The sequence below is a fragment of the Hippocampus bargibanti genome, linkage group LG02 (assembly GCF_051943395.1).
Source record: "Hippocampus bargibanti isolate YZ-2025 linkage group LG02, ASM5194339v1, whole genome shotgun sequence".
In the NCBI taxonomy this organism is placed as follows: Eukaryota; Metazoa; Chordata; class Actinopteri; order Syngnathiformes; family Syngnathidae; genus Hippocampus; species Hippocampus bargibanti.
The window spans coordinates 488,013-503,459 of NC_142735.1; the positions used below are offsets into that span (position 1 = coordinate 488,013).

Below are 15,447 nucleotides of genomic sequence, written 5' to 3' on the forward strand. Positions count from 1 at the left end.
TCAGAGGATACGTTTTTCGGTGGGTGAGCAGTGGCAGCTACATGCGCCAGAAAGCTAGCAAGCTAGCTAATAGATATCAATTTTGCAATCATGTTGTTACCCTACCCTTATTTGAACAAATTAGTTTTAATCAACTCCACTGATTTAAAATCTAGTCATCTAATAATTTCTTGTGTAAAAATAATAACGTTATGGTTTCGCTGTCATGACGGCCCTTCGAGACGTCACCAAATTGGACCACGACTAAAATGACTTCGACACCGTGACCGACATTGTTACTTCCGGGTTGAGTTGGCGCGTGTGGTTGCCGCTGCTCGCCCGCAGAAAAGCTAAAGTGAACTTGAGATTTTTGAAAAGCGCTTATAAATGAAATGTACTATTATTATTGTCTATTTGCTTCCTTTAATGATGTAATTTACACTCCAGTCAACAGGTGGCGCGAGTAAAAACTCAGTATAGCCAAAGAGGGTCACGGTGTGGCGTGTCACGTGATTAGAAGGGAGGAGGGGGGCAAACATGGCCGACAAGTTGACAGGAGTAAACACAACTGCAGAGGATGGCGAAGCAAAACAAGAGCAAGAGGTACCCCAACTTTCTAACACGGACACAAACTCAAGCGCCTGCGACAATCACACCCTCGACCGGGATGAGAAGTCGCCGTCGGATAACAGCTGGTCGGCTCCGTTTCTGTCGCTGGCTCGCAAGGCCACGGAGACGCTCAGTAGCGGGGTGAGCTACGCTTCTTTCCGGGGGAGCTCCGGTGAGAACCCCGAGGTGGAAAAAGAACCCGAAATTGATCAAACCTGCACTGGAAAGATGCTTCCAGGTAAGTGGGGTTGAATACGAACGTCCTCGTCCCAAACGGACCCTTTCTGTGGACTTTTCCTGAACTGTCAAATGTCAAGACACATGACTTCCAAGGAGAAAATCTTAATTTTATGGGTCTGTCGTCATACAGAATTTCTTTGATATCTGCTATATATCTTGTCTTCTATTGTGCTTGTACGGAAAACCATTTGATCACCTGTTTGATATGAATAATAATAATAATAATAATAATAATACATTTAATTATAACCTTTCAAGACTCTCAAGGACACTGTACAGTCACGGGATATTTTTTTTTCTGCGGGTGAGCAGCGGCAGCCACACACTCCAGCGTTCATTCAACCCGGAAGTAACATAAAGTAAAAGTGAAAAAGTCATCTGTTGAGAAAACACTCACCATAAAATGCTATAGACAGTAGAGGCCGTATAATTCTAATTCATCTTAATTTTACTGTAATAAGTAAGTCAAATATATAGAAAGCTAGCTAATATATAGCTAATAGCTAACCAGCTTGATAGCCAGCCAAATATATAGCTAATAGCTAGCTAGATAGCTTATATATAGACAGATAGCAAATAGATAGCTAGTTAGGTAGCTAGCTAGCTAGATAGCACATAACTAGCTAGTTAGGTAGTTCAATAGCTAGATAGACAGCTGCATAGCCCGATAATAATAATAATAATAATAATAATACATTTCATTTCGAAGCGCCTTTCAAAACTCTCAAGGTCACTTTACAGTCACAGGATCAGTTTTTCTGCGGGTGAGCAGCGGCAGCCACATGCGCCAGCGTTCACTCAACCCGAAATAACTCAACTACAGAGGAAGCTAGCTAATAGTTAAATAATAGATAGCTATCTAGCTAGTTAGATAGCGAATAGATAGCAAATAGAAAGATAGCTAGGTAGCCAGCTAGTTAGTTAGATAGCAAATAGATAGTTAGCTAGGTAGCCAGATAGCTAGTGAGATGGCAAATAGCGAATAGAGAGCAAATAGATAGCACGTTAACAACAGTTGAAGCTCTAACAAAGCGCGAATGTGGAAAAAGGGGAAATGTTGCCCCCTTGTGGAAAGGAAAAAAAAACATTGCTCGAGGCCATGGCCAGCGCTTTATCAGCACCCAAGAAAAAAAACAAAACCCGAACAAATTCAGGAATGGCACTCTACGTCATATTTTCAATTCTGGAATATATTCGTGAACGGTAGCAAATGAGTTAAACACAACCCCCCCGCCCTCTCACCCTCCACACCCGCACACACTTTTTTTAGGTCAAAGTAGCAGTTGATAAACCCGAGGCTGGGTATCAAGATATCAAACATATGTTCTAAAAGCTTCTTATACAAATTAACGTTCAGAGAGCAGTTTTCCACAGAAATGCAATTGCTGTTTTTAAAATGCGTGTGCTTCCTGTTTAAAAACAATTTAGTGCAGGCTCCCAAAGACCCAATGGCAATTGAAAGATCCAATCTCCTCAGCATGTTGAAACTCAGCATCAAGGTTTTAATCCAATCCTCGCTGAGTTTGGGTAGGACGCTGGACTCCGAATACCCGCCCTTGCAGCAGTTCTTCTTAGTACTGGAGCACTGCCTCAAACATGGGCTAAAAGGTAAATGCTTAGTAAACATCAATTGATTTGCCTATTTATTTATTTATTTATTGTGTGTTTATCGTGTATTTATATATTGTGTATTTATTTATTATGTATTAATGTATTTATTGTGTATTTATGTATTTATTGTGTATTTATTGATTGATTGTGTGCTTATTTATTAATTTTGTATTTATTTATTGTGTATTTATGTATTTATTGTGTATTTATTGATTGATTGTGTGCTTATTTATTTATTTATTTATTTATATTTATTTAGTTATTGTTTATTTATGTAGATATTTTGTATCTATTTATTGTGTATTTATTTATTTATCGTTTATATATTTATTGTGTAATTATTTGTGTGTGTGTATTTATTCATGGTGTATTTATTTAGTTTTTGAGTATTTATTTATCGTGTATTAATTTATTTATTTATTGTGTATTTATGTATTTATTGTCTGTTTATTGTGTATTTAGTTATTTATTGTGTATTTATTTATTATGTATTAATTTATTTATTGTGTATTTATTTATTTTGTATTTTATTTATTGTGTGTTTATGTATTTATTGTGTATTTATTGATTGATTGTGTACTTATTTATTTATTGTATATTTATTTAGTTATTGTTTATTTATGTAAATATGTTGTATCTATTTATTGTGTATTTATTTATTTATTGTTTATATATTTATTTATTGTGTATTTATTTATTGTGTAATTATTTTTATTGTGTATGTATTTATGGTGTATTTATTTAGTTTTTGAGTATTTATCGTGTATTAATTTATTTATTTATTGTGTATTTATTGTGTATTTATGTATATTTCTTTATTTATTTATTCCTTTATTTCTTTATTTCTCTATTTATGGTGTATTTATTTATTGTGTATGCATTTATTTTGTATTTATTTATTTATTTTACATTTATTTATTGTACATATATTTATTTATTTATTTATTGTGTGTTTATTTATTTATTTGTTGTTTATTTATTTATTGTTTGGTTGTTTGTTTGTTTGTTTGTTTGTTTGTGTATTGTGTCTAACACCAGTTCAATGGCCTCTTTTGTCCAAGGCAAGAAGTCCTTCATCGGTCCGAACAAATCCATTTGGGGACCCTTGGAGCTAACAGCTCGGTTGTGTCCAGATTCTGCTAACATAGCCACAAGTGCGAGAGACCTGCCCGGCATCAAGTATGGTTTCAACACTTATTTTGGCAAAATAAAATTTACATTCATTCACGGCCATTCCTGAATTTATTCTGGAATTTAAAGGCATGAAGTGGAGCGAGATTCCCGAATTTTTTCTGTTTTTTTTTTTTTTCATGCTTGGGTGCTGATAAAGCGCTGGCCATGGCCTCTGGCAATGTTTTTCCCTTCCACAAGGGGGCATCGTTTCCCTTTTTCCCCATGTTAGCGCTTTATAATAATACATTGTGTTTATAAGCGTCTTAAAAAACTCTCAAGGGCACTTTCCTGGCACAGGATAAGAAGAACATTTTTTTTCCTGTGGGTGAGCAGCGGCAGCCAGACGCGCCAGCGTTCACTCAACCCGGAAATGTACGCCACTAACTCAAATACTGTATAAAATGGCCACAATAACATTCAAATAAAGTAAAACTACTCAGCATTTATTCCAGCTTTAGCTGTTGTTAAAGCGCAATATAAACCATTTTTTTTGCATTGCATTGTATTTTGGATAGCCGCCCTCATTTCAAGCTCATATAACTCCACACCCATATTGTTTAGGAATTAACTCTTTTGACAGATGAGAGGTTTCTACGGTTTCTTACCATGCACTGAATGTTTATGTAGTCCTATTTTCAATTCATGGATACATTTGTGAATGGCAGTGAATGCGTTAATTCTGTATCCAGTATTTGAAGAATTACCAAATAAAATTTAAAATTGGTCTTTTCACCTAATACGGGAAAATAACAATCAAACCACAATATGTCTTTTGTGTCTTTTTAGGACCGGTTTAGGAAGAGGGAGGGCATGGCTGCATTTAGCCCTAATGGAAAAGACGATGGCCGACTACATGAAAGCCTTGCTAGACAGCAAAGACCTCCTGAGGTGAATAAGCTTTGTCGATTCGATCGAAGACGTCACCCATTTCTAATGTTCTCGTTCGTTTGTGTCCTCCTAGTGAGTTTTATGAACCCACGGCCTTGATGATGGACGAAGAAGGTGCGGTGATGGTGGGGCTACTCGTTGGCCTTAATGTACTCGATGCCAATCTCTGCATTAAAGGTGAAGATCTGGACTCTCAGGTGAGCGAGCCATCCTCATCCCCGGTGAGGAAATACAGTGATACCTTGGCTTACCAACTTAATTGATTCCCAGACAGAGTGTAAGGTGAAAAGTGTGTATCCCAAAAATTAATTTCCCATAGGAAACCATTAAAATGAGAATAATCCGTTTCCAGGTCCCCATAAAACACAATTTTCTATTTTTCTAAGGCGTAAAACTACACAAAATATACCTTATTTTATGTATAATAAATGTGATATGGTATTATAATTAAAGAAATAAACTGTACTGTATAATAAAGTGGTTTTATTGATCTTTGTGATGTTCGTTGATGGCTTGATGGAATGGAATGGCCGCTTTCATCAGCATTAAACACTTGATGAGGAACGTAACCTTCTTCTTTCACCATCTTGAGGACTGATCCCTTGGAGGTGCTTTCTCTGCGATAATTTTATCTAGTTCCTCATCAATTGTGTTCTGTTTAGCTGGCTTGATAGCTTTTTGCATCAAGTGTGCAGATGGCTTGTGCGGGTGTTTAGTGGAGCCTGATTAATGGAAATTTTAACCTTGCAGTCTACACTCTGCCTTTGAACTATCAAAGTTGAAATCCATTTTGTCACTCTCTGTTGTCTGCCTGTCTCTTTAATGTTTAAACCAACTCCGCTCACTGCTGCGTTCTTGACCAATCACGTGGCTTTAACTGAAGACTCGGGGAGGGGAATAGAGGACAAAAACAATTGCTGCTATTCTCTTGTTAGGAGAACGGGCTCGTTCGCAAACGACAGCTCACTCATTGTGGTGCTCCGTGTGTATCCCGAAAAATAGTTTGTATGCTAAGATAAAATTTTCATAAATTTAACGTTCGGAAACCGAAAAGTTCGTAAGCCAAAGGGGTTCGTAAACCGAGGTATCACTGTAGGACACATGCTGATATATATATTTTTTCTGTCATCTAGGTGGGAGTCATTGACTTCTCCCTCTACCTGAAAGACTCGACCAGCGCGGAAAGCCCAAAAGTGTGAGTCGCAGTTCATAAATCAAGACACAGGGGGAACCCTCTGAAATGAAACTAAATCAGTACTCCTAAGTAAATTTCTCTTTTTTTCCCCCGCTCTGTAATATTTACACATTATGTAAAAAATGTATTTTTTAACTCATTCACCGCCAGACAATATGCAAAAATGTGTCCACTCCAGTGCCAGGGTTTTTGTCATTTTCACTCAAATTGCAGGACCCTCAGAATATTGAGTTTTAGGACTACATAAACATTCAATGTAGCGTTAGAAACCTTAGACTCACTTGTTTCATCCAAAAAAAAAGTGTGAATTCTGAAATATCTTTATCGAGCATATATTCGTGTGTTTTAATTTTATTTTTCATTACAAATCAATAGACTTAAAGGACAACCGACACCATTTTTTTTTTGTTTCCTAACTGACATCAGAAAAAATGTTTTATAGCATCTAAAATACCCGAAAAACGCAGGCTGATATTTTTAGTCAAATGCAAATTGGAAATGGGCTGATTTGTCTGCTGGGAATTTGTGTCAACTACTATCAATCTTGGTGCAACACACAACGATTCACCATCGCGTTATTTGTGTTTTCCTTCTAATTTCGCCATCAACACGAAGTTTTCAGACCAAAGAAAGTACCCAAAATGCATTGCGTGTCGCTTTCTCGGTCAGGGGCGTTCCTTCCGTGACGTCACGTCAGGAATCGTCACCAACTCGAAAATAAGACTTTGTGAATATTCAGCGCGAGACTAAAAATGTAAAATATAGCTATATGCGGTGGAATCTTTGTAAAATACGCTCAGTAGAAGTCATTTGAAGTGATTTTACAAATTATGGACACAACCTGTCCGCAGGCGTCGGTTGTCCTTGAAAGTTACAATTTCAAAATAAAAGCATTTCGTTTTGATGAAAAATCAGGCCTCCTCCATTGATCTAATAATAATACATGTGATTTATAAGCGCCTTTCAAAATTCTCAAGGTCACTTTCCAGTCTAAGTTATCATCTCCAGGTGCGTTTGTCACCCTTGTATCATCTGTCTCTCGTGTCATGTCATTTACAGTCAATCCAAGATGACCGCCATTTTGGATCAGAAGCATTACATTGAGGAGTTGAATCGTCACCTCAGTGGCACTGTTACAGACCTTCAGGCGAAAATGGAGTCTCTGGAGAAAACTAACAGCAAACTCGTCGAAGAGGTCAGATATGTAAAAAAAAAAGAGGGTTGCCAGTGGGGGATAAATGTGTCAGTTTTTGCCGAAAAAAAAAAAAAAAAAAAAATATATAATAATAATAATAATTGGTTTGGGTCTTCCGGTTTCCTCCCACCTTCCAAAAACACGCATGGCAGGCTGAAAACCTGAAAAATTCTCCCTCGGTACGTGCCTGAGCGGGAATAGTTGATAATAATAATAATAATAATAATAATACCGTGAAAATATGACATGCAGAAGAAGAAAGCGGCTGTATAATAGATAGCGACCAGCTAATAGATAGCCAGCTAGCAAGATAGCTAATAGATAGCTAAGAGATAGTAAGCTACCTAGCTAATAGATCGCTAATAGATAGCTAATAGATAGCAAGTTACATTCCAAAAGGTTACAAGATGACTTTTAACAAATCATGAGAAATGGATCAATCTACGGAGATTAAATCCCCCTAAAAATCTAGCTATAATAATAATAATTAATAATAATAATAATAAGCACCTTTCAAAACTCTCAAGGACACCTTACAGTTACAGTCACAGGATAACTTTTTCTGTGGGTGAGCAGCGGCAGCCACACTCAACCCGTAAATAACACAACAACAATAATAATAATAATACATTTAATTTCTAAGCGCCTTTCAAAACTCTCAAGGACACTTCACAGTCACGGGAATTTTTTGTGCGGGTGAGCAGCGGCAGCCATTCGCGCCAGCGTCACAGTGGCAAAGTTATGAAAGGAAGAGGAAAGGAAACCATTTTTTTTCCTTTCCTCAAGGGGGCACCATTTCCCTTTTTTCCCATGTTAGCGCTTTGTTACAGCTTCAGTTGTTGTTAAAGCACGATATAAAGAAACCAATATGTCTGTATTTCTTTGTATTTTGGACACCTGCCCTCATTTCAAGCTCATATAACTCCAGACACATATCATTTAGGAATTAACACTTTTTTTTCTGATGAAAGAAGAGAATCTAAAGTTTCTTAAGCTGCATTGATTTTTTTTTTTTTTATGTAGTCCTCAAACTCAATATTCTGTGGGTCTTGGAATTTGAGTGACAATGACAAAAACCCTGGCACTGGAGTGGACACATTTTATGTGTTTATTTCTCATTTAGCTGACGGCTGCGACAGACAGAATCAACTCTCTACGGGAAGAACAGGACCAGCTGAGACAGGACAACGAACTGATATTGCTTGCCAGTCAGAAAAAGGAAGAGGTGAGAATTTTCATAGTTGACTGACAAATGAGATCATAAACTTTAATGGTATGTTTTTGTTTTTGTCGTTGTTTTTTTTTTTTTTTTTGGGGGGGGGGCTTTCCTTTTCCAGGCAGCACTTCAGGACAGCCAAGTGGAACTGGAAACGTACAGACAAACCCGCCAAGGCCTGGATGAGATGTATAATGTCGTTTGGAAGCAGTTTAAAGAAGAAAAACGTATTCACCAGGTCAGGTATTGATCGTACTTCTGAATGGTTTGACGAAGCGACATGTAGAGGCCATGAACCCCCCCCCCAAAAAAAAGGGGTATAAGCACAGCTTTTTAGGTGCTTAACTCATTCGGGAATTGAAAATATGACGTAAAGTGCCATTTGGGTTTTGTTTTTTTCATGCTTGGGTGCCGATAATGCGCTGGCCATGGACTACGGCAATGTTTTTTTCTTTTCCACAAGGGGCAGCATTTCCCTTTTGTTCTATGTTAGCGCTCTGTTCCAGCTTCAGCTGTTGTTAAAGCGCTAAATAAACAAATATATATGTATATAATAATAATAATAATAATAATAAATTTCATTTATAAGCGCCTTTCAAAACTCTCAAAGTCACTTCACAGTCAAAGGATAAGTTTTTTTCTGTGGGTGAGCAGTGGCAGCCACACGCGCCAGCTCGAGCTAGCTAGCTATCTCTCTATTTGCTATCTATCTGGCTATTAGCTATACAGCTAGCTCTCTATTTGCTATCTAGTTATCGAGCTAGCTAGCTCTCTGTCTTATCTAGTTGGCTAGCTATCTATCTAGCTATTAGCTATCGAGCTAGCTCGCCAGCTCTCTATTTGCTATCTATCTATTAGCTAACTCTTAGCTAGCTTTCTATGTGTTTGATTTACTTCCGGGTTGAGTGAATGCTGGCGCGTGTGGCTGCCACTGCTTACCCACAAAAAAACTGATCCTGTGACTGTAAAGTGACCTTGATAGTTTTGAAAGGCGCTTCAAATGAAATGCATTATTATTATTATTATTATTATTATTATTATTATTATTCATAAGTTATATGGATCTGGAGTTATCTGAGCTTGAAATGGGGATGTCAGTACAAAAGACAATAAAATACATATTGGTTTATATAGCGCTTTAACAACAGCTAAAGCTGGAACAAAGCGCTAACATGAAACAAGGGAAAATGCTGCCCCCTTATGGAAGGGAACAAACATTGCCAGAGGTCTGACCAGCGCTTTATTGTCACCCAAGCATGAAACCCCAAAATTGTGGAATGGCGTTCGACATCACACTTTTTAATTCCCGAATAAAATGGGGAAAAGTTCTGATTTCACTGTTTTGTCCCTAAAAAAAAGTTTGATTCTCCTTTATTGCGGCATCTGAAATGTTACCCGTTGGCAATATTCAGGAGCTGGAACGAGAATTGGAGCTGCAGTTGGGGCTGAAGCAGGAAATGGAGATGGCCATGAAGCTATTGGAGAAGGACTCGCATCAGAAACAAGACTCCCTAGTTGCTTTGCGACTCCAGTTGGACCAAGTCAAAACGCTGAACCTTCAAATGTTCCATAAAGCTCAAGTACGGTGATGCCTCGGTTTACGAACCCTTTGGCTTACGAACTTTTCGGTTTACGAACGTTCAATTTATGAAAATTTTACCTTGGCATACAAACTATTTTTCGGGATACACACGCAGCTGCCACAATGAGTGACGTGTCGTTCACGAACGAGCCCCTTCTCCGAACAAGAAAATGGCAGCCGACTGTTTTTGTCCTCTATTCCCCGCCCCCAGTCTTCGGTTAAAGCCACGTGATTGGTCAAGAACGCAGCAGTGAGGGCGTTAAACATTAAAGAGGTAGGCAGACGAAAGCGAGAGAGTGACAAAATGGATAGAAAACAGTGAAATTTGGACTCCTTTCAACTCTGATAGTTCAAAGGCAGACTCTAGACTGCAAGGTTAAAATATCCCATCAATCAGGCTGCACAAATAACCTGCACAAGCCATCTGTACACTTGATGCAAAAAGCTATCAACCCAGCTAAACAGAACACAATTGATGAGGAACTAGGTAAAATTATCACAGAGAAAGCACCTACAAGTGATCATTCCTCACAATGGTGAAAGAAGGTTACGTTCCTCATCAAGTGTTTACAGCTGATGAAACCGGCCACTTCATTCCATCACGCCATCAAGGACCATCACAAAGGTCAATAAAACAACTTTATTATACGGTACTGTTTATTTCTTTAATTATAATGCCGTAGCACATTTATTATACATAAAATAAGGTACATTTTGTGTATTTTTTAGGGTTAGAAAAAGTGGAAAATTATGTTTTATTGGCACCTGGGAACGGATTATTCTCATTTTAATGGTTTCCTATGGGAAATTAATTTTTGGGATACACACTTTTCGCCTTACACACTCTGTCTGGGAACCAATTAAGTTCGTAAGCCAAGGTATCACTGTACGTGGTTGTCATCACACCTCAGCGACGACACGCAAGATACATTTTGACTTAGTCTGGTGTTTCCGCAGGACTTTGAACGAGAGGCGGCCAAAAAACAGGCAGAGGCTGAACGACTGGAGACAAAAATGGACGACATGACCAAAACTATGACGGAACTTGAGCGGAGGTACGTTTTTATGGATTCATCACATTAGCGATAACGACTGAAGCTAACGAACTGACGTGATTTTTTTTTTAGGCTACGGAATTCAGAAAAGGATCGTAAGAAGAGCGATCAGTCAGATAAAGACTTGAGGGTCGAGCTGGAGAGTAAAGTAAAAGCTTTCGAAAAACAACTGAGTGACCTGGATGCACTAAGGTACTTGAACTTCATCTGTCATTCAGTGGCGGGCCTTCAGTAGTGCTATGTCTGAATGCTCTTTTTTTCTGCACTATTGTTATCACCCCTCCCAAAAAACGTTTTTGACATCTACCTGTGACTTAAACATATGAAATTAATATGTTTAAGGTTTATATAAGTATGTTTAAGTAACCTGTATTGGTTTGTACTAAAAAAAAAACATTTAATAAAATATATGCTCTATAAAGATATGTACATGTACACTAGCTACCGAGCTAGCTAGCTATTTGCTATCTATTAGCTTTCTGGCTGGCTACTTAGCTAGCTATATATTTGGTATCTATTAGGTATCTGGCTAGCAAGCTAGCTATCTATTAGTTATCTATTAGCTAGCTTGCTGGCTAACTTTCTATCTACTGTATTTGAGTTATTCCGAGTTGAGTGAACGCTGGCACGTATGGCTGCCGCTGCTCACCCACAGAAAAAAACTTATCCTGTGACTGTCAAGTGACCTTGAGAGTTGTGAGAGGCGCTTCGAAATCAAATGTATTATTATTATTATTATTATTATTATTATTATTATTATTATTATTATTATTATTATTATTATCACCCCACAGCTGCCAGTGTGGTGTGATATTTAATAATATATTCAGTCATATTTAATAATAATATGATGGTTTCACTATCATGACTGTACTCCGAGACATAACTACATTGGAAATTGGTCTGCGATTCAGATATTTTTAGGCCAGCAGAGAAGGCCCTGACAGCCCACCGTTGCTTTCATTGTACCGCGCAAAGCAGGGTGAATTAATGTAATCATTTTCATTCATTTATTTTTCTTTCGTTTTGACAATTGTTTTTCATTTTCAATGAAGCTTTTATTAGTTAGCAGTTACTAGTTAGCAATTAGCAATCTAACTTGAAATGGTGTCTTCTGTGTGGTCCAGGCACGGTTTGGAGAAGGATCTTATGGTTGAAAGGCAACAGCGACAAAGCCTTCAGAAGGCCCTTCAGAGGGAGCAGGACAACAGTGCTGAGCTTCGCACTCAACTACAACAACTCCAAGGCCTGCATGCCGTTAGTAAATCCGCACTTCTATATAGCAGTGCATTAGATTTGATTAATGGTGCACGATGGGAATTGCCTTATACAGGTAAAATCCGAGTTACGACCGGCGCGAGTTACGACCACCCGTACTTACGACCACGATCCTTTTTTTAAATTTATTTTTATTCTACACCTGGAACCGCAATGCGTAAGCAGCCGGCAACGCGTACTGCAATTTTGACCAGCCAGCATGACACACACTCTTACATCAATCTACTGCGTGACTACACTCAATACATTAGTTATACAGTGCATATACCATATCGGCAACATTGCCAGAGTGTGCGTGTCGGGCGACCTCTTCTGGCCGTTGGCAAGAAGAGCAGGGTTAGTATAACATTTATAAATGAACTGTACAGTAAACAATTTTGTATACATTACAGGTACAGTTATACAGTAATAAATATCAATAATAGGAAATATAAAATGATTAAAAAAATGACACTAAAAGGTAAGTATAACATTTATAAATGAACTGTACAGTAAAGAGTTTTGTAAACATTACAGGAACAGTTGTACAGTAATAAAAATTGATATTACGAAATTTAAATGATAAAAATGACACTAAAAAGTTATAAAATTGAGAAATGAACTGTAAACAGTTTGATATCTAATAGTATTCAAAAGAAAATGTTGCTTAAAAACAAGAGATTGGCATCGTATTCTATCCTGTCGTGTAAACATCACGTCGGCCATTTTGAATGGATTTCGACTTACGACCGTTTGACTTACGACCGTTTTGTCGGAATGGAAGGAACACGTTCGTAACTCGGATGTTACCTGTATATATATATATATATATATATATTTTTTTTTTTTTAATAGGAGTTGGAGGATTTGAAGCAGGAGAAGCAACATCTGCAGCAAACGTGCGAGGAGCAGGAGCAGGCTTTGCAAGAGATGGGCCTTCACCTCAGCCAGTCAGTATTCATTCAAGTTGACTATTTTCGTTATTGTTGACAGCTTACCAGTATTTCTCATCTTTATTTATCCTATCACTTTCCTCGAAGATCCAAACTCAAGATGGAAGACTTTAAGGAGGTTAACAAAGCACTGAAGGTAAACTCACTGTAATCGGAATACAGTGATTTACGCTTCGGTTTACGAAACCCTTTGGCTTACGAACTTTTCGGTTTACGAACGTTCAATTTATGAACATTTTACCTTGGCATACAAACTATTTTTCGGGATACACACGGAGCTGCCACAATGAGTGATGTGTTGTTCGCCAATGAGCCAGTTCTCCGAAAAGAAAATGGCAGGCAGCTTGTTTTGGTCCTCTATTCCCCGCCCCCAGTCGTCTGTTAAAGCCACGTGATTGGTCAAGAACTCTGCAGTGAGGGGAGGTGATTTAAACATTAAAGAGACATGCAGACGACAGAAAGAGAGTGAGAAAAGGGATAGTAAACAGTGAAATTTGGACTTGTTTCAACTTTGATAGTTCAAAGGCAGAGTGTAGACTGCAAGGTTAAAATTCCCATCAGGCTCCATAAGTAGCCCGCACAAGCCATCTGTACACTTGATGCAAAAAGCTATCAAGCCAGCTAAACACAACACAATTGATGAGGAACAAGGTAAAATTATGGCAGAGAAAGCACCTACAAGGGATCAGTCCTCAAGATGGTGAAAGAAGAAGGTTACGTTCCTCATCAAGTGTTTCATGCTGATGATGATTCCATCAAGCCATCAACGACCATCACAAAGGTCAATAAAATGAATACCGTACACTTTATTTCTTTAATTATAATACCATAGCGCCGATGAAAAGGTTTCTTCAGCTGTCATCTGTACTTCTTTGAAGGTGTGGGACGTTTCGCTTCTTATCCAAGAAGCTTCGTCAGCAATCATAGCAGAGTCCGGCACCGCCACGTCTGGACACTAGGGATATATATATATATGTGCATAGGGCTGAAACTACCAGTAAGACTTTAGTTTTCTGACGAAGCTTCTTGGAAGTACAGATGACGGCTGAAGAAACCTTTTCATCGATGGACCATTCCTGTACGACTGAGAGCTTACACAGACGTAATACCATAGCACATTTATTATACATACAATAAGAAAATTAAAGAGTAGAAAATGATGTTTTATGGGGAGCGAGGAACGGATTCTTCTCATTTTAATGGTTTCCTATGGGAACTGAATTTTTGGGATACACACTTTTCACCTGACACACTCTTGTCTGGGAACCAATTAAGTTCGTAAGCCAAGGTATCACCGTGATTTGCAATGCTGTGAAACTGACGGGTTCCTTGCGCCAGGGCCACGCCTGGTTAAAAGATGACGAGGCCAAACAATGTAAGCAATGCCAAAAAGAGTTCTCGATTTCCAGAAGAAAGGTACGTATTTTTTTTCAATATATATCAAAATATATCAAATATTTTTGATTCTTTGCGATTGAACCCAGCATGTTTGTTTGTTTTTTCCTGCTTTTAGCACCATTGCAGGAACTGCGGAGATATTTACTGCAGCACTTGTTCCAGTAACGAACTGGCGTTACCTTCGTATCCACGTCCCGTTCGGGTGTGTGACATGTGTCACTCTTTGTTGCTACAAAGGAGTTCATCCAAAGCTTCCTGACATAAAAACGGATTGTTAGCATCTCACTCGATTAGCTAACGTTTGTTTTCTGAATGTCAATTGTTAGCTAGTTAGTTGGGCTATCTATCTAGCTAGCTGGCTATCTATCAAGCTAGCTAGCTATCTATTAGCTGTCTGGATATCTATTAGCTAGCTAGCTGTCTGGCTATTTATTAGCTATCTATTGGCTGGCTAGCTGGCTATCTATTAGCTAGCTAGCTGGCTATCTATTAGCTAGCTAGCTGGCTATCTATTAGCTAGCTGGCTATTTGTTAGCTATCTATTGGCTGGCTAGCTAGCTGGCTATCTATTCGTTATCTATTAGCTAGCTAGCTAGCTAGCTGGTTATCTGTTAGCTATCTATTGGCTATCTATCCAGCTAGCTATCTATTAGCTGGCTGGATATCCATCAGCTAGTTGGCTGGCCAATAGATAGCGAATATATAGCTAGCTGGCTAGCCAGCCAATAGATAGCTAATAAATAGCCAGCCAGCTAGCTAGCCAACACATAGCTGATAGATATCCAGCCAGCTAATAGATAGCTAGCTGGATAGATAGCCAATGGATACCCAGCTAGCTAGCTGGATAGCTAATATATTGCTAGCTAGCTAATAAATAGCTAATGGGTAGAAAGCTAGCTATTAGATAGTTACCAGATAGTGAATAGATAGCTAGCTAGCTATCTGTCAGCTAGCTAGCTGACTACCTATTAGCTAGCCATATATTGGCTATCTATTAACATATATATATATATATATAGCTAATAAATAGCTAATAGGTAGTCAGCTAGCTAGCTAACAGATAGCTAGCTAGCTATCTATTCACTATCTATTAGCT

The 15,447-nt window shown here is 38.2% G+C and overlaps 1 protein-coding gene across 1 annotated transcript; it reads left to right on the top strand.

Annotated features, from left to right (window-relative positions):
* Nucleotides 1-513: 513 nt before the first annotated feature.
* On the top strand, nt 514-15,071 carry rufy1 (RUN and FYVE domain containing 1). The gene is made up of 17 exons (XM_089019463.1): nt 514-826; nt 2,257-2,436; nt 3,501-3,618; nt 4,399-4,500; nt 4,574-4,697; nt 5,634-5,695; nt 6,755-6,890; nt 8,014-8,115; nt 8,228-8,344; nt 9,519-9,686; nt 10,646-10,743; nt 10,816-10,935; nt 11,871-12,000; nt 12,856-12,950; nt 13,041-13,089; nt 14,292-14,369; nt 14,467-15,071. Exons 1-17 carry the CDS (start codon nt 517-519, stop codon nt 14,608-14,610), a joined length of 2,133 nt encoding a protein of 710 aa, XP_088875589.1. The 5' UTR covers nt 514-516; the 3' UTR covers nt 14,611-15,071.
* Nucleotides 15,072-15,447: the final 376 nt, after the last annotated feature.

What these genes read in the sequence shown, in the direction of transcription:
- rufy1 (XM_089019463.1), top strand. Translation starts at nt 517, where the DNA reads ATGGCCGACAAGTTGACAGGAGTAAACACAACTGCAGAGGATGGCGAA. An exon ending in GACAGCAAAGACCTCCTGAG is followed by an intron (nt 4,501 to 4,573) that starts GTGAATAAGCTT and finishes GTGTCCTCCTAG; the next exon opens with TGAGTTTTATGAACCCACGG. An exon ending in ATGGGCCTTCACCTCAGCCA is followed by an intron (nt 12,951 to 13,040) that starts GTCAGTATTCAT and finishes CTTTCCTCGAAG; the next exon opens with ATCCAAACTCAAGATGGAAG.